At 44.5% G+C, this 24606-nt stretch overlaps 1 protein-coding gene across 1 annotated transcript in view; it reads right to left on the reverse strand.

The window, feature by feature from the left end:
• galnt14 (UDP-N-acetyl-alpha-D-galactosamine:polypeptide N-acetylgalactosaminyltransferase 14 (GalNAc-T14)) overlaps positions 1-24606 on the reverse strand; it is a 129933-nt gene that overhangs the window by 93530 nt on the left and 11797 nt on the right. Inside the window, exon 2 of the mRNA XM_042321712.1 lies at positions 18937-19106. Coding sequence (XP_042177646.1) covers positions 18937-19106 — 170 coding nt within the window. The remainder of the gene's footprint in view (positions 1-18936; positions 19107-24606) is intronic.

A 24606-nucleotide genomic window follows, 5' to 3' on the forward strand; every position in this document is an offset into this window, starting at 1 on the left:
CCAAAAAATGACGTCCGGACAGACGTGCTTACTGAGGTGTAGCCTACAGTGTTGGCCCGAAATGGAATTTTATGATTGCCCGTCTATGTGATAGGCCTAACGTTTGTAAAACACCACAAAAAAAGACGGCTGGTCCACACAGGACAAGAAAAAGATGTCCAAAAGACATCGGTGTCAGTCCCTGCTTACTGGGGTGTAGTTTACAGTATCATTCCCCAATGGAATCTTGTGAATGCCCATCCATGTGGTAGGCCTACCGTTTGTAAAATAGGCAGTTGCATTGGCTTTACGAGTCCTGATTCCTGTGACTGTGGCTCTGAATATCCTTCCCAACTTTATCAGGAGTTTTCCTGAGCCTATTTGCAATGAGAATCAATGTGTTTACAGTGGGAAATGCAGAAATATTTTCTTTTTCACTATGATCAGCTCATCGAAAATGTACAGATAGAACCTTGACACTACTGATAATGACAATTTAGCCCATGGGGTGAAACTCCTTTGTTTTGTTTTTACCAGTCAAGAACAAATTCTTATGTACAATGACGGCCTAACCCGGCCAAACCCTAACCCGGACAACGCTGGGCCAATTGTGCACTGCCCTATGGGATTCCCAATCACGGCCGGTTGTGATACAGCCTAGAATCGAACCAGGGTCTGTAGTGATGCCCCTAGCACTGAGATGCAGTGCCGTAGACCGCTGCGCCACTCGGGAGCCCATCCTGGACTGCAGTTATGAGTAGCCTGATTTTCCATTCCATATTGCCATTTCACTTTGACTGCATGGGAGGACAAGTGAAATATTTTGCACCCCTGCCTTTAACATAGTTGGCACTGCTTATCATAGTACAGCATTAGCACTCACCTAAAATGCCCATACGCCTGGCCCGGCTGATCAGCCTCCTCCTCGTCTTTCATCTGCCCTCCACTCGGCTCTATTAGCCCACACCATTTGCATGAATTATTTCATTAGGCAGCAGGACAAGAAATAAGATTAAAAAAGAGAGACAAAAGAGAGGAGACACGACAGTGAAACGGCCCTGGAGGATAATACCAGACCTCTCAGGCTTCTGACAGCCCAATTTCCTCTCTTTCACATCACAGGACTGGAGAAAGCAGCCAGGGGGCCCTGCTGGCGTTAATCAGGGGCTCCTCTCTCGTTCACTTTAGTCTTTGATGAGACTGCCATAAAGAGGGAAACACTGATCCATCTCTCTGTGCCTGTCTCTGTCTTTGTCTCTCCTTGCCCCCCTCTCTCTCGCTCTCTCCTGCTCTCTCTCGCTCTCTCCATTCTTTCTTTCCTTCTCTATGCAGAGTGCAGTCCGAAGTCCACCATAGTGCAGGGGGTGTATGGTGCAGCAGGATGCTGGAGAGGGAAAAAGAGGGCATTCTGCTCAGCCACTCCGTAACCTGAGTCACGGGTCACTGGCTGGGACTGAACAGACCATGGCTGAACCCCAGTCCCAGCCATATGATCACAGGTCCTGGTTAAACTAGCTCCAGTTAAGGAATGGTAGAGTTGATGTTTGTACTAGTGCAACAGCAGAGGTAGAGATTGTGTGATGTCTATGTAAAAAAATACATTTTGGTAGCCAGCATTGTATTATATTTCAATATTCAATGCAGCCCCCCTTTTTTAAATCAAAGGTGAAGAATTCCCCTTCTTAGAAGAGAACTCACCCTGTTCAATAGCCTTCCCTGGCATCTTAATCAAGCCTGTGGAGCTGTGTGAGCTGCAACAATGTTTTACTAGGAGACTGACAGGAGACTGACAGGAGTTGAGTGATTCATGTTGGATTTAGGTACAGTGGATTGCAGGCTCTACACACAACAAGAGGTGGAGGGTGGAGGACATTATTGTATATAGATGATGGTAGTTTATTTTTAGAGTCAACATTGAACTGTTCAGGTATAAACAGGCCGGCCATAAGTGAGTCAGTAAAGACTGCTATATTTTCAGGACACATTTAGACCGAGCTACAACAACAACCCAGGTGGTAGCAGAGAGAGAGCAATTAACTTATTTTCTGCGCTGTGTTTTCTGTGTAATTACTAAAGCACCACGCTGCAATGGAGATCGATGGCTGACTGACAGGCGGAGGGAGGGGAGTCTGTGGGGAAATATGGAGAGCAAACTAAGCACAGCTGCCTTCCTACACCACCGCCCGCACTGAGCCACCCTGCACAACATACCAAATGTCACAGCAACGTTTCCCCCCCACTCTCAAAGCAGCCTAGCTACCAGGAAGAAAGGCACTAGGTGTGGTGACTGCTATGAAAGGCTTTGCTCTAGGAACGTCACTCTGGGTTGAAGGCAGGCAGGCAGCTCGTAACAAAATACAATGGGTTAGTGTCTGTCTGCAGGGAGGAATGACAGTGGTGAATATTCACTGGCATCAATTCAACATAAATATTACAGTGAAATGAGACAGGCAGACATCGTGAGGATATACAGTATTTTCAGACCTGCTGAAACGGCATAATGCGGCTGAGGTTTCTGTTTTAGAGTAAATATGAATCCCTAAACAACAGATGGATGCCAGTCCCAGTTTTTTAAACTGTTTATGATGTGTCCCAGAAGGTGGCGAGGCTGCTTGTGTAATAGCAAAGGTCCCGGTGACCGGCTGACCGTAGATCTGGTGTCAGCCAAATACAGAGGAGCAATCAATACCTGACTAATTTCTATCGCGCACACACAGTCACACACACACACACACACACACGCAAGCGCTCACACATTTCCTCCTCTCTCCGCAGGGGGACCTGAAAGAAGCGAGAGGGAGTGAGACAAGTGGTTGTCTTGTAAGCGATGGAGCGATACGATGGCTGACAGACAGGTTGAAGCCAGGTCAATGTGTGGACAAGCCTGAGGCTCCCTTTGACTGACCTGATCAATGACACAGGAAGGAAGGGCTTTCTACCCTAAGCTCAAAAGCAACAACCAACCTCCATTCAAAAAGCTCCAGTGACATACCTGGAGAAAAGCTTTAAATCGCAATTTGGCTTTTAAAACTGGATCATTGTGGTTAGATTTGTGCTCAAAGTACATGTTTGTAGATCACGAAATGCAAATAACTGTTTCTGTGGAAAGCTTTTCCATTTATCCTCACGTATCCTCAATGTAAAAAATACAAATAGTTGATATTTCTTCTCTCTGTGTTTCGTAATTTTCCTTCAATTCGCAAGAGGATAAATGTATCTCACAGGAGAAAGCATACGAGCGAGCAAAAAAACGTCCCTATGTCTCTCCACGTGGTAGCCATCTATCTGATACTTTCTGGTCCAAACGAGTATGACATTGTTGCCGTCCGTAGCATTGAAGGCAAGGGAAGCCAGCAAGCATCTGGCCTCCCTTGATAAAAAAAAATATAAAAAATGTGCCAATCAACATTGAGCGAGCTCAAATGTGAATGGTTCTGGCACACCAAAAATAAAAAATAAAAAGTGTCAGAGGAAGCCAGCTTGGATTTTGGCGTCACTCATATCAAATCCCAGAGAGCCTACGTCAATGACAGAAAAACTTGAATTGTTGCATCTCGTTGTGTTGTTGTCCTAGCTAGATAAAATGGACTCTTTCCTAAATTAGCCATGGATGGAGATAGGGATTTGGACTTGTGGTTTTACTAAATTCTCCATACTGGCCAATGATTATAACAGCGATTCTGATCCAACCATTAGTTCGTACATTGTTGTGCCCCTGGCCTGAGACGATGGAAGTTCAATATGTAGCTAGATGTAGCCAGGTAGCTGAAATGCTGTATGTGTTTGCTGTATGACAGAGTCATAGACAGGTTCGTCAACTTGAAAGAAATGAAGATGGCATTGACGTTTCTCTACAAGTAGGGTGAGTCAACATGATTTTTCTACAAACACGACGTGCGCGCGAGACACACACACACACACAAGATATCCGATCCATGGACAGCCAAGTCATATTTAGCCTACATTGATTGAACTAAATCGTTTTTGGTATACTTTAGTTGTCACTGTATTAGACTAAGCATAGATGATTTGATTATGTTTGTCATGTCTCCTCTGCTCCAGCGTTCAATGTCGCCGGTTTACTAATCACCAGTCCTGGCAAACCATCATTACGCACACCTGGCAACCCTCATTACGCACACCTGGCAACCCTCATTACGCACACCTGGCAACCCTCATTACGCACACCTGGCAACCCTCATTATGCACACCTGGCAACCATCATTATGCACACCTGCGGCCCATCATGAGGCCACCTGGACCCTATCACTACCCTGATTACTCGCCCTTTATCTAGCACTCCCTAGCATCACTCTTCAGGCAGTATTGTTTCTGTCCAGACATGCTCTTGTTTTGTATCGCTCTAAGTTCATTATTATTATTAAACTCACCACCTTCACTTGCTTTCTGACTCCCAGCGTCACCGTTACAATGTTGAAATGTTGAAGTTGAATGGTACTGGAATAGTGGAGGCAGCTCCTGTTTTCTTTGTGACTTGCGGTAACTCTCCATGGTTCTAAATCAATAGTTGTTTAGTGGTCTGAAAATATCGTAAACATTAACTTGCTTGACCATGTTGATAGTCATGTAACTGTTTGTTACATGCAATACGCTTTGTGGAATTCACTGGACAGATGTTGCTCTCAAGTTTTGGGATGAAACAAATGTGTGGTTGAATTTATTCTGCCACTGTGTCTTCTTATTGTTATTGGCCTTAGGCCTATATATCACGGTCACAAGGCATATGAACTAAGAGGTTATCGAGGAAACAACGCAATTATCACAACACATAGGCTGCAATGGCTTTTTGTCTGGCTTCCACTGCTACTTCCTCTCTTGTGTATCCAAAAGATACTAACTCATAACGCAGTTTCCTTGTTTAAACTTTCATGGTTTTACAGTAAACTGGGCCTTCAAATAAAGCTAGCTGACCCAGATTGGGGTGTTCAGTTGTTCATATGAAAATATCCCATAGCTGTAAGCAATTTAGAGAAATGTTACAAATTGGTAATTGACCCATTTTCATCAACATTGCAGCAGCCATCTCCCCACCAGTGAAAATGCATAAAACAGATGTGACGATCAGCACATGTCCAACCAGATAACTAAACTCAGAAAAAAAAGAAACGTCCTCTCACTGTCAACTGCGTTTATTTTCAGCAAACTTAACATGTGTAAATATTTGTATGAAGATAACAAGATTCAACAACTGAGACATAACCTGAACAAGTTACACAGACATTGGACTAACAAAAATGGAATAATGTGTCCCTGAACAAAGGCGGGGGGGGGGGTCAAAATCAAAAGTAACAGTCAGTATGTGACTGTGGCCACCAGCTGCATTAAGTACTGCAGTGCATCTCCTCCTCATGGACTGCACCAGATTTGCCAGTTCTTGCTGGCAATGTTACCCCACTCTTCCACCATGGCATCCGCAAGTACCCGGACATTTCTGGGGGGGAATGGCCCTAGCCCTCATCCTCCTATCCAACAGGTCCGTTGTCAGGATGAGCCTGCAGGAAGGGTACCACATGAGGGAGGAGGATGTCTTCCCTGTAATAAACAGCTTTGAGATTACCTGCAATAACAACAAGCTCAGTCCGATGATGCTGTGACACACCGCCCCAGACCATGACGGACCCTCCACCTCTAAATCGATCCCACTCCGGGGTACAGGCCTTGGTGTAATGCTCATTCCTTCGACGATAAACCCGAATCCGCGATCACCCCTGGTGAGACCAAACCGCGACTCGTCAGTGAAGAGCACTTTTTGCCAGTCCTGTCTGGTCCAGCGACGGTGGGTTTGTGCCCAGAGGTGACGTTGTGGTAATGCCCTAACCTTACAATAGAGGTGACGTTGTGGTGAGGCCCTGCCTTACAATAGGCCTACAAGCCCTCAGTCCAGCCTCTCTCAGCCTATTGCGGACAGTCTGAGCACTGATGGAGGGATTGTGCGTTCCTGGTGTAACTCTGGCAGTTGTTGTTGCCATCCTGTACCTGTTCCGCAGGTGTGATGTTCGGATGTATCGATCCTGTGCAGGTGTTGTTACACGTGGTCTGCCACTGCGAGGACGATCAGCTGTCCATCCTGTCTCCCTGTAGTGCCGTCTTAAGCGTCTCACAGTATGGACATTGCAATTTATTGCCCTGGCCACATCTGCAGTCCTAATCAAATCAAAATCAAATCAAATCAAATGTATTTATATAGCCCTTCGTACATCAGCTGATATCTCAAAGTGCTGTACAGAAACCCAGCCTAAAACCCCAAACAGCAAGCAATGCAGGTGTAGAACCACGCCTCCTTGCAGCATGCCTAAGGTAAGTTCACGCAAATGAGCAGGGATCCTGGGAATCTTTCTTTTGATGTTTTCCAGAGTCAGTAGAAAGGCCTCTATAGCGTCCTAAGTTTTCATAACTGTGACCATAATTGCCTACCGTCTTTAAGCTGTTAGTGTCTTAACGACCGTTCCACGGGGGCATGTTCATTAATTGTTTATGGTTCATTGAACAAGCATGGGAAACAGTGTTTAACCCTTTACAATGAAGAACTGTGAAGTTATTTGGATTTTTATGAATTATCCTTGAAAGACAGGGTTCTGAAAAAGGGATGTTTCTTTTTTTGCTGAGTTCATAATGAAGGGCAAAAAAATCTAAAATGAAATTAAAACTTCTAACATTACACTATAATGTTTGTGATGAAGACAAACATCTCTCTTTCTCCTTGGTTTGGTCTGAGCAGTTCAGATGGATAACATAAGCAGCGTTTGCTGCTGAGGCTAACAAGCAGACGGCTCCTGAGTGCTGGAGACAAACGCACCGCTCATAGTGAAAATCAATAGAGGTCCTTCGATTCTCACCCTTCAGTCCAGGGTGGATGGGAGAAACCGTGGGAGATGGGAGTATGGCTGAGAGGCGCGTCAGTGTCCTTAACTGTCTACCAAAGTCAAGAAGAACTGAGTGGGCCTAGAGCCAGAACCATACTGAGCCTGAGATCTCTACAGACAGCAGGGTCATACACTGTACTGTAGGCATTGGAAACAATTGCTTGTTATACACACGGGCACACACACATGCAACAAAACAACATCCACAGAATACACACACGCACACAGCTTAAGCAGCTAATAGTCCTTAAAACACACTGGAAAAGAAGCTTAACATCACTGTCAAATTAGGTTGAAATAGTATTGTGCTCTAAAAATGAACATTTCATGCCAGCAGATTAGTCTGTGTAAAGTAACATGATTTTCTCGCCTCCTAAGGGTTTTAGTATGTAAGTTAAATATTTAGAGGGTAGGCTGTGTCAGCATAATGTTAAACTGGTTTCATTAATGAAAACATCACATCAGTGAGTAGGTCGTTGCCAAGTCTGTGTTTATACTGTATGGTCAAAAATCATCCTATGATATTTGCAAACAGGGTGTTTGATATCTGCGGGTTTTCCACTTATAGTAGCATGCAGGGCGGTCCTGGCCGTTCTGCCGCCCTAAATACATATTTTGTAGATGTTGAAGTTAGGTTTAATTTAGGTTCTGAATACTTACAGTATTTTCTGGACGTTGAAATCAGGTTCATTTTCAGTTCTGAATGAAAGTTGAAAATACGTACAGTACCAGTCAAAAGTTTGGACACATCTACTCATTCCAGGACTTGTATTTATTTTTGACTATTTTCTACATCGTATAATAATAGTGAAGATATCAAAACTGCTTGTAATAAATGTACGGATATAAACTTTAAACTACTGATCATGATATTTTACCCCATGGGATGAAACTAGGGGACAGTAGTTGTGAGTAACCTGATTGTCCATTCCATATTGTCCATTTTACTTTGACCTGTCCTGTTGTTTGTTAACATGTCAGCACATTTTACTCTGACCTGTCCTGTTGTTTGTTAACATGTCAGCACATTTTACTTTGACCTGTCCTGTTGTTTGTTAACATGTCAGGACATTTTATTTTGACCTGTCCTGTTGATTGTTAACATGTCCGCACATTTTACTCTGACCTGTCCTGTTGTTTGTTAACATGTCAGCACATTTTACTCTGACCTGTCCTGTTGTTTGTTAACATGTCAGCACATTTTACTCTGACCTGTCCTGTTGTTTGTTAACATGTCAGCACATTTTACTTTGACCTGTCCTGTTGTTTGTTAACATGTCAGCACATTTTACTCTGACCTGTCCTGTTGTTTGTTAACATGTCAGCACATTTTACTTTGACCTGTCCTGTTGTTTGTTAACATGTCAGCACATTTTACTCTGACCTGTCCTGTTGTTTGTTAACATGTCAGCACATTTTACTTTGACCTGTCCTGTTGTTTGTTAACATGTCAGCACATTTTACTTTGACCTGTCCTGTTGTTTGTTAACATGTCAGCACATTTTACTTTGACCTGTCCTGTTGTTTGTTAACATGTCAGCACATTTTACTTTGACCTGTCCTGTTGTTTGTTAACATGTCAGCACATTTTACTTTGACCTGTCCTGTTGTTTGTTAACATGTCAGCACATTTTACTTTGACCTGTCCTGTTGTTTGTTAACATGTCAGCACATTTTACTCTGACCTGTCCTGTTGTTTGTTAACATGTCAGCACATTTTACTTTGACCTGTCCTGTTGTTTGTTAACATGTCAGCACATTTTACTCTGACCTGTCCTGTTGTTTGTTAACATGTCAGCACATTTTACTTTGACCTGTCCTGTTGTTTGTTAACATGTCAGCACATTTTACTCTGACCTGTCCTGTTGTTTGTTAACATGTCAGCACATTTTACTTTGACCTGTCCTGTTGTTTGTTAACATGTCATGTCAGCACATTTTACTTTGACCTGTCCTGTTGTTTGTTAACATGTCAGCACATTTTACTTTGACCTGTCCTGTTGTTTGTTAACATGTCAGCACATTTTACTTTGACCTGTCCTGTTGTTTGTTAACATGTCAGCACATTTTACTTTGACCTGTCCTGTTGTTTGTTAACATGTCAGCACATTTTACTTTGACCTGTCCTGTTGTTTGTTAACATGTCAGCACATTTTACTTTGACCTGTCCTGTTGTTTGTTAACATGTCAGCACATTTTACTTTGACCTGTCCTGTTGTTTGTTAACATGTCAGCACATTTTACTTTTGACCTTTTATTTTGTCCTGTTGTTTGTTAACATGTCAGCACATTTTACTTTGACCTGTCCTGTTGTTTGTTAACATGTCAGCACATTTTACTTTGACCTGTCCTGTTGTTTGTTAACATGTCAGCACATTTTACTCTGACCTGTCCTGTTGTTTGTTAACATGTCAGCACATTTTACTTTGACCTGTCCTGTTGTTTGTTAACATGTCAGCACATTTTACTCTGACCTGTCCTGTTGTTTGTTAACATGTCAGCACATTTTACTTTGACCTGTCCTGTTGTTTGTTAACATGTCAGCACATTTTACTTTGACCTGTCCTGTTGTTTGTTAACATGTCAGCACATTTTACTTTGACCTGTCCTGTTGTTTGTTAACATGTCAGCACATTTTACTTTGACCTGTCCTGTTGTTTGTTAACATGTCAGCACATTTTACTTTGACCTGTCCTGTTGTTTGTTAACATGTCAGCACATTTTACTTTGACCTGTCCTGTTGTTTGTTAACATGTCAGCACATTTTACTTTGACCTGTCCTGTTGTTTGTTAACATGTCAGCACATTTTACTTTGACCTGTCCTGTTGTTTGTTAACATGTCAGCACATTTTACTTTGACCTGTCCTGTTGTTTGTTAACATCTCAGCACATTTTACTTTGACCTGTCCTGTTGTTTGTTAACATGTCAGCACATTTTACTTTGACCTGTCCTGTTTGTTAACATGTCAGCACATTTTACCTGACCTGTCCTGTTTTTGTTAACATGTCAGCACATTTTACTTTGACCTTCATCTTTATGTATTTGGTCAGGCCAGGGTGTGGCATGGGGTTTTTGTAATTGTGGTGTGTTTGTCTTGGGGTTTTGGTGGTGGTATTGGGATTGTAGCTTAGTGGGTTGTCTAGCAAAGTCTATGGCTGTCTGGAGTGGTTCTCAATCAGAGGCAGATGCTTATCGTTGTCTCTGATTGGGAACCATATTTAGGCAGCCATATTCTTTGAGTTTGTCGTGGGTGATTGTCCTTAGTGTCCTATGTGTACTCGTTGTTAGTTTGCACCAGATAGGCTGTTTCGGTTTCGTTTATTGTTTTTTGTAAGTTCGTGTTTTTTTGTTATATTAAACATGGATCGCAATCGACACGCTGCAGTTTGGTCCGACTCTCTTTCATCACCACTAGAAAACCGTTACAGAATCACCCACCACCAACGGACCAAGCGGCGTGTCAACAGGCAGGAGCAGCCGAAAAAGGAGATGCTCACCAAGGATTTCTGGTCATGGGAGGAGATCTTCGACGGGAGAGGACCCTGGGCTAAACCAGGGGAGTGTAGCCGCCCAAAGGAGCAACAGGAGAAGAGGCAACAGAGGCAGCAGCAGCAGGAGCAGCAGCAGCTACAGTGGGAGAGGTTGCACCACCTGGAGTTATGGACATGGGAGGAGGAATTGGACGGTAAAGGACCCTGGAATGAGCCTGAGATTATTGTCGCCCCAAAGCCGAGCTGGAGGCAGCAAAAGCAGAGAGGCGGCATTATGAGGAGCTAGCACGGCAGAGCGGATGGAAGCCCGAGAGTCAGCCCCAAAATTTCTTGGGGGCTTACAGGGAGTATGGCTATGCCAGGTAGGAGACCTGCGCAAACTCCCTGTGCTTACCGGGGGCTGGAGAGACCGGGCAGGCACCGTGTTATGCTGTGGAGCGCACGGTGTCTCCAGTGCGGGTGCACAGCCCGGTTCGGTATATTCCAGCTCCGCGTATCGGCCGGGCTAGATTGAGCGCCGAGCCAAATGCCATGAAGCCGGCTCTACGCATCTGGTCCCCAGTGCGTCTCCTTGGGCCGGCTTACATGGCACCAGCCTTGCGCTCGGTGTCTCCGGTTCGCCTGCATAGCCCAGTGCAGGCTATTCCACCTCGCCGCACTGGCAGGGCAACCGGGAGCATTCAACCAGGTAAGGTTGGGCAGGCTCGGTGCTCAAGAGCTCCAGTGCGCCTGCACGGTCCGGTCTATCCAGTACCACCTCCACACCCCAGCCCTCCGGTAGCAGCTCCCCGCACCAGGCTTCCTGTGCGTGTCCTCGGTCCAGTACCACCAGTACCAGCACCACGCATCAGGCCTACAGTGCGCCTCGCCTCTCCAGCGCTGTCGGAGCCTTTCTCCTCTCCTGCGCTGCCGAAGTCTCCCGCCTATCTAGCGCTGTCGGAGCTTTCCTCATCTCCAGCGCTGCCGGAGTCTCCCGCCTGTTCAGCGCAGCCAGAGCTGCCAGTCTGCATGAAGCAGCCAGAGCTGTCAGTCTACATGAAGCAGCCCGCGCTGCCAGTCTGCATGAAGCAGCCAGTCTACATGGAGCAGCCAGAGCTGTCAGTCTGCATGGAGCAGCCAGAGCTGTCAGTCCGCATGGAGCAGCCAGAGCTGTCAGTCCGCATGGAGCAGCCAGAGCTGTCAGTCCGCATGGAGCAGCCAGAGCTGTCAGTCCGCATGGAGCAGCCAGAGCTGTCAGTCCGCATGGAGCAGCCAGAGCTGTCAGTCTACATGAAGCAGCCCGAGCTGCCAGTCTGCATGAAGCAGTCAGTCTACATGGAGCAGCCAGAGCTGTCAGTCCGCATGGAGCAGCCAGAGCTGTCAGTCTACATGAAGCAGCCCGAGCTGCCAGTCTGCATGAAGCAGCCAGTCTACATGGAGCAGCCAGAGCTGTCAGTCTGCATGAAGCAGCCAGAGATGTCAGTCTGCATAGAGCAGCCAGTCTGCATGGAGCAGCCAGTCTGCATGGAGCTGCCAGTCTGCATGGAGCTGCCAGTCTGCACGGAGCTGCCAGTCTGCACGGAGCTGTCAGTCTGCACGGAGCTGTCAGTCTGCACGGAGCTGTCAGTCTGTAAGGAGCTGCCAGTCTGCAAGGAGCTGCCAGTCAGCACGGAGCCGCCAGAGCGGTCAGTCTGTAAGAAGCCGCCAGAGCTGTCAGCCTATATGGGGCAGCTAGTGCCGCCAGTCTGCCCAGCGCCGCCAGTGCCCCCAGTCTGCCCAGCGCCGCCAGTCTGTCCAGCGTCGCCAGTCTGCCCAGCGTCGCCAGTCTGCCCAGCGTCGCCAGTCTGCCCAGCGTCGCCAGTCTGCCCAGCACCGCCAGTCTGCCCAGCACCGCCAGTCTGCCCAGCGCCGCCAGTCTGCCCAGCGTCGCCAGTCTGCCCAGCGCCGCCAGTCTGCCCAGCGCCGCCAGTCTGCCCAGCGCCGCCAGTCTGCCCAGCATCGCCAGTCTGCCCAGCGCCGCCAGTCTGCCCAGCGCCGCCAGATCTGCCAGTCTGCCCAGCGCCGCCAGATCTGCCAGTCAGCCAGACTCTTCCAGATCTGCCAGTCAACCAGACTCTTCCAGATCTGCCAGTCAGCCAGACTCTTCCAGATCTGCCAGTCAGCCAGACTCTTCCAGATCTGCCAGTCAGCCAGACCCTTCCAGATCTGCCAGTCAACCAGACTCTTCCAGATCTGCCAGTCAACCAGACTCTTCCAGATCTGCCAGTCAACCAGACTCTTCCAGATCTGCCAGTCAGCCAGGATCTGCCAGTCAGCCAGGATCTGCCAGTCAGCCAGGATCTGCTGAGACCACCAGCCAGCCAGGAGCTGGTAGATCTATTTACCGGAGCCTGAGCTTCCTCTCACTCCTGAGCTTCCTCTCACTCCTGAGCTTCCTCTCACTCCTGAGCTTCCTCTCACTCCTGAGCTTCCTCTCACTCCTGAGCTTCCTCTCACTCCTGAGCTTCCTCTCACTCCTGAGCTTCCTCTCACTCCTGAGCTTTCTCTCACTCCTGAGCTTTCTCTCACTCCCGAGCTTCCCCTCAGTCCCGAGCTGCCTCGGTCCCGAGCTGTCCTTCAGTCCCGATCTGCTCCTCAGTCCAGTGGGGTTCTGGGTGAGGACTACTAGGCCATGGTCGGCGGCGAGGGTGGACTATCCAGGGACGAAGGGAGAGGGGACTAAGACATTAAAGGAGTGGGGTCCACGTCCCGCGCCGGAGCCGCCACCATGGACAGACGCCCACCCGGACCCTCCCTATTGTTTTGAGGTGCGTTCGGGAGTCCGCACCTTAGGGGGGTTCTGTCACGCCCTGGTCAAAGTATTTTGTGTTCATCTTTATGTATTTGGTCAGGCCAGGGTGTGGCATGGGGTTTTTGTAATTGTGGTGTGTTTGTCTTGGGGTTTTGGTGGTGGTATTGGGATTGTAGCTTAGTGGGTTGTCTAGCAAAGTCTATGGCTGTCTGGAGTGGTTCTCAATCAGAGGCAGATGCTTATCGTTGTCTCTGATTGGGAACCATATTTAGGCAGCCATATTCTTTGAGTTTGTCGTGGGTGATTGTCCTTAGTGTCCTATGTGTACTCGTTGTTAGTTTGCACCAGATAGGCTGTTTCGGTTTCGTTTATTGTTTTTTGTAAGTTCGTGTTTTTTTTTTGTTATATTAAACATGGATCGCAATCGACACGCTGCAGTTTGGTCCGACTCTCTTTCATCACCACTGACCTGTCCTGTTGTTTGTTAACATGTCAGCACATTTTACTTTGACCTGTCCTGTTGTTTGTTAACATGTCAGCACATTTTACTTTGACCTGTCCTGTTGTTTGTTAACATGTCAGCAACATTTTTTACTTTGACCTGTCCTGTTGTTTGTTAACATGTCAGCACATTTTACTTTGACCTGTCCTGTTGTTTGTTAACATGTCAGCACATTTTACTTTGACCTGTCCTGTTGTTTGTTAACATCTCAGCACATTTTACTTTGACCTGTCCTGTTGTTTGTTAACATGTCAGCACATTTTATTTTGACCTGTCCTGTTGTTTGTTAACATGTCAGCACATTTTACTCTGACCTGTCCTGTTGTTTGTTAACATGTCAGCACATTTTACTTTGACCTGTCCTGTTGTTTGTTAACATGTCAGCACATTTTACTCTGACCTGTCCTGTTGTTTGTTAACATGTCAGCACATTTTACTTTGACCTGTCCTGTTGTTTGTTAACATGTCAGCACATTTTACTTTGACCTGTCCTGTTGTTTGTTAACATGTCAGCACATTTTACTTTGACCTGTCCTGTTGTTTGTTAACATGTCAGCACATTTTACTTTGACCTGTCCTGTTGTTTGTTAACATGTCAGCACATTTTATTTTGACCTGTCCTGTTGTTTGTTAACATGTCAGCACATTTTACTCTGACCTGTCCTGTTGTTTGTTAACATGTCAGCACATTTTACTTTGACCTGTCCTGTTGTTTGTTAACATGTCAGCACATTTTACTTTGACCTGTCCTGTTGTTTGTTAACATGTCAGCACATTTTATTTTGACCTGTCCTGTTGTTTGTTAACATGTCCGCACATTTTACTCTGACCTGTCCTGTTGTTTGTTAACATGTCAGCACATTTTACTTTGACCTGTCCTGTTGTTTGTTAACATGTCAGCAACATCTCAGCACATTTTAACATTGACCTGTCCTGTTGTTTGTTAACATGTCAGCACATTTTACTTGACCTGTCCTGTTGTTTGTTAACATGTCAGCACATTTTACTTTGACCTGTCCTGTTGTTTGTTAACATGTCAGCACATTTTACTCTGACCTGTCCTGTTGTTTGTTAACATGTCAGCACATTTTACTCTGACCTGTCCTGTTGTTTGTTAACATGTCAGCACATTTTACTCTGACCTGTCCTGTTGTTTGTTAACATGTCAGCACATTTTACTTTGACCTGTCCTGTTGTTTGTTAACATGTCAGCACATTTTACTCTGACCTGTCCTGTTGTTTGTTAACATGTCAGCACATTTTACTTTGACCTGTCCTGTTGTTTGTTAACATGTCAGCACATTTTACTCTGACCTGTCCTGTTGTTTGTTAACATGTCAGCACATTTTACTTTGACCTGTCCTGTTGTTTGTTAACATGTCAGCACATTTTACTTTGACCTGTCCTGTTGTTTGTTAACATGTCAGCACATTTTACTTTGACCTGTCCTGTTGTTTGTTAACATGTCAGCACATTTTACTTTGACCTGTCCTGTTGTTTGTTAACATGTCAGCACATTTTACTTTGACCTGTCCTGTTGTTTGTTAACATGTCAGCACATTTTACTGTCAGCACATGACCTGTCCTGTTGTTTGTTAACATGTCAGCACATTTTACTTTGACCTGTCCTGTTGTTTGTTAACATGTCAGCACATTTTACTCTGACCTGTCCTGTTGTTTGTTAACATGTCAGCACATTTTACTCTGACCTGTCCTGTTGTTTGTTAACATGTCAGCACATTTTACTCTGACCTGTCCTGTTGTTTGTTAACATGTCAGCACATTTTACTTTGACCTGTCCTGTTGTTTGTTAACATGTCAGCACATTTTACTGTCCTGTGACCTGTCCTGTTGTTTGTTAACATGTCAGCACATTTTACTTGACCTGTCCTGTTGTTTGTTAACATGTCAGCACATTTTACTTTGACCTGTCCTGTTGTTTGTTAACATGTCAGCACATTTTACTTTGACCTGTCCTGTTGTTTGTTAACATGTCAGCACATTTTACTTTGACCTGTCCTGTTGTTTGTTAACATGTCAGCACATTTTACTTTGACCTGTCCTGTTGTTTGTTAACATGTCAGCACATTTTACCTTTGACCTGTCCTGTTGTTTTTGTTAACATGTCAGCACATTTTACTTTGACCTGTCCTGTTGTTTGTTAACATGTCAGCACATTTTACTTTGACCTGTCCTGTTGTTTGTTAACATGTCAGCACATTTTACTTTGACCTGTCCTGTTGTTTGTTAACATGTCAGCACATTTTACTTTGACCTGTCCTGTTGTTTGTTAACATGTCAGCACATTTTACTTTGACCTGTCCTGTTGTTTGTTAACATGTCAGCACATTTTACTTTGACCTGTCCTGTTGTTTGTTAACATGTCAGCACATTTTACTTTGACCTGTCCTGTTGTTTGTTAACATGTCAGCACATTTTACTTTGACCTGTCCTGTTGTTTGTTAACATGTCAGCACATTTTACTTTGACCTGTCCTGTTGTTTGTTAACATGTCAGCACATTTTACTTTGACCTGTCCTGTTGTTTGTTAACATGTCAGCACATTTTACTTTGACCTGTCCTGTTGTTTGTTAACATGTCAGCACATTTTACTTTGACCTGTCCTGTTGTTTGTTAACATGTCAGCACATTTTACTTTGACCTGTCCTGTTGTTTGTTAACATGTCAGCACATTTTTTGACCTGTCCTGTTGTTTGTTAACATGTCAGCACATTTTACTTTGACCTGTCCTGTTGTTTGTTAACATGTCAGCACATTTTACTTTGACCTGTCCTGTTGTTTGTTAACATGTCAGCACATTTTACTTTGACCTGTCCTGTTGTTTGTTAACATGTCAGCACATTTTACTTTGACCTGTCCTGTTGTTTGTTAACATGTCAGCACATTTTACTTTGACCTGTCCTGTTGTTTGTTAACATGTCAGCACATTTTACTTTGACCTGTCCTGTTGTTTGTTAACATGTCAGCACATTTTACCTTTTTTGACCTGTCCTGTTGTTTGTTAACATGTCAGCACATTTTACTTGACCTGTCCTGTTGTTTGTTAACATGTCAGCACATTTTACTTTGACCTGTCCTGTTTGTTTGTTAACATGTCCTGTTGTTTGTTAACATGTCAGCACATTTTACTTTGACCTGTCCTGTTGTTTGTTAACATGTCAGCACATTTTATTTTGACCTGTCCTGTTGTTTGTTAACATGTCAGCACATTTTACTTTGACCTGTCCTGTTGTTTGTTAACATGTCAGCACATTTTACTTTGACCTGTCCTGTTGTTTGTTAACATGTCAGCACATTTTACTCTGACCTGTCCTGTTGTTTGTTAACATGTCAGCACATTTTACTTTGACCTGTCCTGTTGTTTGTTAACATGTCAGCACATTTTACTCTGACCTGTCCTGTTGTTTGTTAACATGTCAGCACATTTTACTTTGACCTGTCCTGTTGTTTGTTAACATGTCAGCACATTTTACTTTGACCTGTCCTGTTGTTTGTCAACATGTCAGCACATTTTACTCTGACCTGTCCTGTTGTTTGTTAACATGTCAGCACATTTTATTTTGACCTGTCCTGTTGTTTGTTAACATGTCAGCACATTTTACTCTGACCTGTCCTGTTGTTTGTTAACATGTCAGCACATTTTACTTTGACCTGTCCTGTTGTTTGTTAACATGTCAGCACATTTTACTCTGACCTGTCCTGTTGTTTGTTAACATGTCAGCACATTTTACTTTGACCTGTCCTGTTGTTTGTTAACATGTCAGCACATTTTACTCTGACCTGTCCTGTTGTTTGTTAACATGTCAGCACATTTTATTTTGACCTGTCCTGTTGTTTGTTAACATGTCAGCACATTTTACTCTGACCTGTCCTGTTGTTTGTTAACATGTCAGCACATTTTACTTTGACCTGTTCTGTTGTTTGTTAACATGTCAGCACATTTTACTCTGACCTGTCCTGTTGTTTGTTAACATGTCAGCACATTTTACTTTGACCTGTCCTGTTGTTTGTTAACATGTCAGCACATTTTACTCTGACCTGTCCTGTTGTTTGTTAACATGTCAGCACATTTTACTTTGACCTGTCCTGTTGTTTGTTAACATGTCAGCACATTTTACTCTGACCTGTCCTGTTGTTTGTTAACATGTCAGCACATTTTACTCTGACCTGTCCTGTTGTTTGTTAACATGTCAGCACATTTTACTTTGATTGGGCGCAATTTAGGTTAGGCTATTTGATCGGAGAAACCTGCATGATGTAAAAGGTTTCCGTCTCATTACATTGTCAAACATTTCATCTCCAGCCTGTAGGCTACAGAAAAGGCCACCCTCTTTCTACAATATCCTATATCTGTTACATGATTTATGTTAGATCATCTTTTTTTGACAAAATGTTGGTGGAGCGCCGCAGTGATGAGTCTCTCCAACAGCACCCTGGAGATGCGCCCTGGGAATGGACAAGATAAATATTTTGTGTCCCAGCCTATGACAAAGTGGGCACTGCTTATCACTGGGTGTCATAAGCGCTCATCTATAAAGCCCATATGCCATTGGTTGAGAGAAATTGACATTGTTTTTGGGCAGAATTATGTGAGGTTTTATGGGTTGTTGGAGGTGCGTGTTGGTCAGTTTAGCTCAGATAATGCCGCCCTCGTCAATCTGCTGCCACAGGCGGCCACCTAATCCTGCCTTATGAGCGGGCCGGCCCTGGTAGCATCCTCTGTGTTCTTTTCATTCTGGTGGAAATCAGTGTAAAAGCAGAGGCTTTCTTTGATGGATTCATGTAGGATTAGTTGGTTAATGGTATTTGAGACATCAGCAGTGCACTGAGGATTTGAATAATATCCACTTTAAGACTAAAGGCCTTAGTCGTATTGGAAGCATACAAATGAAGGCAATGTTATGGGAGCAATGAAGTAGGAGTGTTTTCACACAAACTGCTACAGCGCATGTGGCAATTATCTCTTTCTATGCAGCTTGTAGCTGCCACTACACAGCCTTCCCTCTGACACGTCAACTACCTCTCATCTGCTAAAAACCATGTCCTCCTCCCCAGGAGGAGCAGAGCCACAACGTGGGGAAACAAGCCATCGTTAGCTTACACAGAAGTAGATACATGCAGCCCTGTCACAGCCAGTGATCTGGCATAATATGGGCTATTTAGACGGATATTATTCATCCTCGCAAATGCCTTCTTGCATACTTAAACACACACATGCGTGTACATGAACACACACACACACACACACATCAATGGGCTATGTAAGTGTACTGTGCTGTGTAGGTTACCTGTAATGTCGTGTGTCTCTGAGAACTCTGTTGCTGGGTATCCTCTCACTCTCTCTTTGGTTGAAGGCATACAGTTTGTAAGGGTCCTGTCCTGGTTTCCATCGCCTGGCGTTGAGGTAGTTCTTCTCTTCAAACTCTTCCAGGAGGTCGTCCCATTCTGCCTCCGAGATCTGAAACATAAAAACATTCAACTCATCACACAAACACTGTAGAAACTCAACAACTTGCTGGGGTAGAATTCACTTTCAAACATGCAATAAAACCCCAGTTTCCAACTGTGGAAGTTGTGCTGTAAGCTCATGTGCAGATTTTTGGCTTGTTATGATATTAAGTCTACACTGTCATGAATATAACAATTGATGGCAGCATTTTGGCAAGTCCTCATCCTCGCAATAACTCCTCAATATAACGACGACAATTCGACAACCATGGAGACAAACAGGCAGACGATGCACCTCTGCATTTGCTGGTGCAGAATCTGGAGGGCGTATCAATTATAGTCTAATAAAACCAGCCTATTTTGTGAAGCAGCAGCAGCTTGAAATCACCCATAAACCAGAGCCTCATATTTCCTGTTATCATTTTCTTTTTCTTTTTTTGCTGATGTGCCAGATTCGGCAGCTCCAGCCATTAGGACTGAAGGTAGCCAGGGGTATATGTTCCACTCAGCCTGGATGATGCTGGTGATTAGCAAGCTAGCAGGTTGCTAGTTTCTCCCGATTACAGTTTGAATGGAGTCTACTGAAAAAGCCCCAGCACAGGCTCATAAACGCACGCACACACGCACACAAACACACAAACACTTATCCTACTGCAAGCCCAGAGTAGAGGCAGGCAGGCAGCAGGGGAGGGCTCTGGGTGAAGCTGTCATGTTCCCCATGGCCTGGGGTAACAAAAGGCAGCCGACTTTGTGACTGAAGGATTACAAGGCTCATGAATCACTGCCTGCTGATGCTGAGTGATTAAATCTGATTTCCATGCAATGCAGCGCAGGGGTAATTGTTGGTCATTGAGAGAATAATAAAGCCTACTAATATGTTCCCTGGGCAAGGGCTTTTTGCATCAATGCACCAGAAACTTAATCCACCTTCAGGTAGAACCTGCTGGAGGTCGTGGCAAGGAGTTGGCTCTCTGTTTTGCATACAAAACGCAGCAAATTCAATGTAATCTTTTTAAGCAGAATGACATAGCTTAGAGTCCTCAGGCAAAACTCAGGGGAGATGCAGGTAGCCTGAGGGAGCTATTCCAGAATTCCATCTTTTATTTCATGGTGCTTTGTTTGTGGCCTATACACCTGGAACAGAGAATCTGCTCAAGGTCCTGTGGATTCATTATATTTACCAGACTTGTCTCCCGGCGCCATCGTTATGACGCCTAGCCAGCCATCTCAATGCCTCTTCCCATTACACAAACAGACATTAAATAAATGACCTCCAGAAACAGGAATCATGTAATAATGTCAAAATGCAGCATTATCTTATTGAACACTACAAAACAACTAAAGATCCCATTACTTTCCCTGACATGACTGCTTCCATTTAAATCACAATGGGAAGGGCAGTATTAATTTCATACACAGGTGATGAAATGGTGATGCTATTTATTGCTTGCTCGTAAGAAGGATCATTTCACGAGACAAAGCCATTGAGGAGACGATGCAGTAGATAGAAGGTGATGGGGTTCGAACCTAAATGAGGCGATACAAGCACAAGGGCACTTGGCAATGACCACAGAGCCATAGGGGGGCAGCTCACATCAGCTCCTCTGTCGTAACTGGCCAAGCCCATTATTCCCAGAGGACACTGCTGGCCTGTGACTGTGAGAAGAGACTGAGAAGAGAGGGGAGAGAACAGGAAAGAGAAAGGGAGGAAACAAAGGAGAGGAGGAGAGAGAACCGGGGAAAGACTAGGGTAAACAAGTTGGGAGATAAGTGGGGCATCCTACCCACATTAGGAGGACAGTAATGAGTCGTTAGGGTCTTTAAAGCAGGCTATCTGTCCGTCCGTGTGGTGGGTCAATTCCCTCGTTAGCATGCTGCCGATATCTTTCACGGCCTTGTCAGTCTGGCGGGAGATGTCATGCTCTGCCACTTTACAAGACTTACAACAGCATCCTACAAGCCTGTAATAGAGGTAGATAATTGCAGATGTCTGCTTTCTGCATTAGTTAGACCAAATGGCTGGGGGGTGCAAACTGGAAAAATAGAAGATAATATATTTTCATTAAGGCATATCTTCCTGTTATATATTTCCCATAATAAAAGTTGATGTAGTAAAAGGGAGTTATGTGTACAGAATATTTGAGGATGAAATCTGTTTTCTTCATTTAATGATCTCTACAGAATGAAGTTATCTGAATGCAGACCAATTCAACTCCCCAAAAAGCTTGAGAACAACATTGACACGTCACCAATGAATGTTTTGCCTTCAGAGGTTTTCTCAGAGTTACGATGGTTGACAGCTGAATCCACAGAGGGAATGCTAAACTGGTGCTCACCTATTCACTTTGTCATCTCCAGCAGTATCAATCTCACCCCATGATGCCACCCACCAATCTGGGCAAAGTGGTTGTGTTTTATTGGCCCAGGCAGCAAACAGAATTCAATTCTAATTGGACAACACAGACAATCTGCCTGCAAATCGATCTGTCACAACAAAGTTGAGCGGCTTGAGCAAATTCCAACAGTCCCTAGCAGCCGACCAAGGATCCATTTCTCAAGAAAGAACCGGGTGAGTCTCAAGATTGGAATTCCCCCGGGCTGCCAGGCAAGGCAAGGCCTCCAGAAATACCCCTGTCTTTGGTGCAGTCATCATCCTGCCTTTGCCTCTCCTCTGTTGTTGAGGCAGGAGCAAGGCAGGCAGCTCAGCCACCAGAGAGCCAGGTTTCATGTGGAGGATACTGCAGCCTAATTGGATGTGATGCCTTGGTGGAGGGAGAGAGGGAGGGAGGGAGTGAGGGAAGGAGGGAACAAGTGAGACAGAGCAGCGCAACATTTCAACCTCCAGCAGTTAGCGGGCTCGCCTGGCTCCCTCCTCAGACAGAGATGTGTGTCCTAATGAGTTGTGGATGACAGAGGGAGCTGTAATGGGATCCTAGCCCCCCCTCAACCCCTCTACTCCTCCCTGTGTCTGGTATGTGTGTTTGTGTATGTCAGTCCTATTTCTACACCCCTGAACTCCACCGCAACCCTTCTTACCCAACAGAGATAACTAAAGGAAAACTATAACAGGGGGAATCTCTTCATAGTCTGTCTATATAGTCTTGGTGGTACGATAGGAGGTGCACATCCGTATAGCTCCAGTATCAAAGCTATGCAGTAATAATTGCACAGCCTCCTGTGACTCACAGCCAGGTAATGAGATGAACCCTAGCAGCTCATTTACAGATCTCTGTCTGGCTCGTCTTATCTCAGATGTGATGTTCAGGACTGCACAGTGCACGCACGCACACACACACACACACTGACACACCCACTGACACACACACACACACACACAAACACAGATATTATTAGGAGTCCACGTGGTGGTATTATTTAGTGCTGGGGGTCATAGCTCATAAACCAGCGGATGATAAAGTACAAATGGGAGCCAAGGCCGAGCTGACAGCCCAGACACCAATAACATTAAGAGGGCGTGGAGAGTCCAGCACAATAACACACATCCTGTCTGGTTGATTTATCCCTGAGACCTACAGGCTCATTCATCATCCTACTGGTCACATTAGGACTAATGCCTCAGCCCTTTACACCACTATCATCATAATGTCATCTCTATTTTTTATTGTTGCGTCTCTGATGTCATCAGAGCGATTGAGATATCGAAGTTCCTGGGCATGGTGCATGGTGGGTAAATTATAGATGCGTGTCTAGTCCACTGCAGGAATAGTTTCCACCTGCTCCAGGTACCACAGAAACAGTCGTTATGGCGGGCAGAGGCAGCCCTGACCTATAGAATGTTAACACATCCTCTTGCTGATGACAGCCAATTCCTTTTTCAACTTTCAGGGTTAGCACAATGTGCAGAGGTGATTGCTTAGGGAGGGAAAATTCCCCTCTGTGATGCATTCTCCTCCCTGCATTGGAGGGTAAACAGAGAAATACAGAGACTAGGAGTATGGACAGAAATGTTCATCGCAACACAAAATACAATTCATTGGATGTTTCATTCAGTCGGTGTCACCTGAAAGACTCATCTGTATCTGATGTGTGGGCCAAAGTAATCCTCCTTCTCATAGTCATTGCCTTTATCCCTGCCCTTTGTCAAGGGACACATTGATTCAAGGTGGAAAAGCAGGATACATAGAAATAGTATCATTGCATCATCGTCATTCATTTTTCAAATCAGTTTTACTTAGTTTGACTTGTTTTTCTGCTTTCCTGAGCTAGTGCTTATTTAGCTTGGTTTCTGCCCAAAATTGCAGAGCAAGGTTGTGTCAATATTGGTGACAGGACTATCTTAAAGGAGCACAATCAAGTAAACCAGCACAGTCATCAATTAAGAGCCTGGGGAAATCTATTGCCGCACAACCAAAGACCACTTTTACATTGTTTTCTGTTTGCACCAATCTATCTCTGTCTAATGCTATCTTTATTTTTCAAGGGGTACTGTTGGAGTGGTGCCTGGCGCTCTACAGGATGGAGAAAGCACAGTCAGTCTTATGAATCATTGCAGGAGGGTAAGAGGGTGTGATATTGGTCTGGCAGCTGTTATGTGGAATGTGCTGTTTTCTGCGACTGTTCGTGTGTGTGTATGTGTGCGTGTCTGTATGTGTACAAGTATGAGTCAAAAGCATGTCTAAATGTGGGAGGCGTGGTCAAGTATAAGTAAATACAAACATAAATAGGCTATCCTCCTGAGATCCAGCAAACAAAAAGGGTTTAAATTCTTAGAATTGTTTACATCGCGGTGAAACAAATATTTTTACAAAGAAAACATAATTGTTTATTTAATTTATGTATTTGTATTTTATGTGCACTGTAGCGCACATAAGGAATCGATTGATAGTAAATATGAAAAATGTAACCTTACAGTAGATAGGTAGTCGGCAAACACATAGTTGCCGCATCCACTACAAAGGACATTTATAAACAAGCTCTTTAAATAAGAAAATAAATATTACACTGCTCTGAAAACTCACCAAACTATTCCTGAGATATTTTCTCAATAATAATCCATTTGAAAAGCACAACTTTTCTTCTTATCATATAATATGCTGATTGGGCTGGCAGACATTGTGAAAGATCAGTAAGAGAAAGTTATCCAGGTCACACCCCCACACATGTGATATCATTGAAAAGCCCAGAATGTCCTGTCAAATGTACAATGGGACGTATCACAGTGGCATGTATGGCCTCAAAGATAAAGACCAAAAACCAATGTCCCTTAGAGTGGACAAAAATCAATTGCTGGGTCTCTTTGAGTGCTTTTCCCTGAGCAGGCCTCCATTCTGGGAGCAGACAAGTGTTTTTTTATTATCAACACATTATAGCTATATTCACTTATCCATCATACCTTGTACTAAAGCATAATGCCATTAAAACATCTAATGTTTCCCTACAAATACTATAAATGGCTTTCAGTCTCATATCTAAAATCCCATGCAAATCAAATGGGTGTGTATAAAGTTGATCATTCACTGGTAATTTTATTTAGCCAGAGTAGCAGTGGA

Source organism: Oncorhynchus tshawytscha, linkage group LG05 (genome assembly GCF_018296145.1).
Source record: "Oncorhynchus tshawytscha isolate Ot180627B linkage group LG05, Otsh_v2.0, whole genome shotgun sequence".
NCBI lineage: Eukaryota > Metazoa > Chordata > Actinopteri > Salmoniformes > Salmonidae > Oncorhynchus > Oncorhynchus tshawytscha.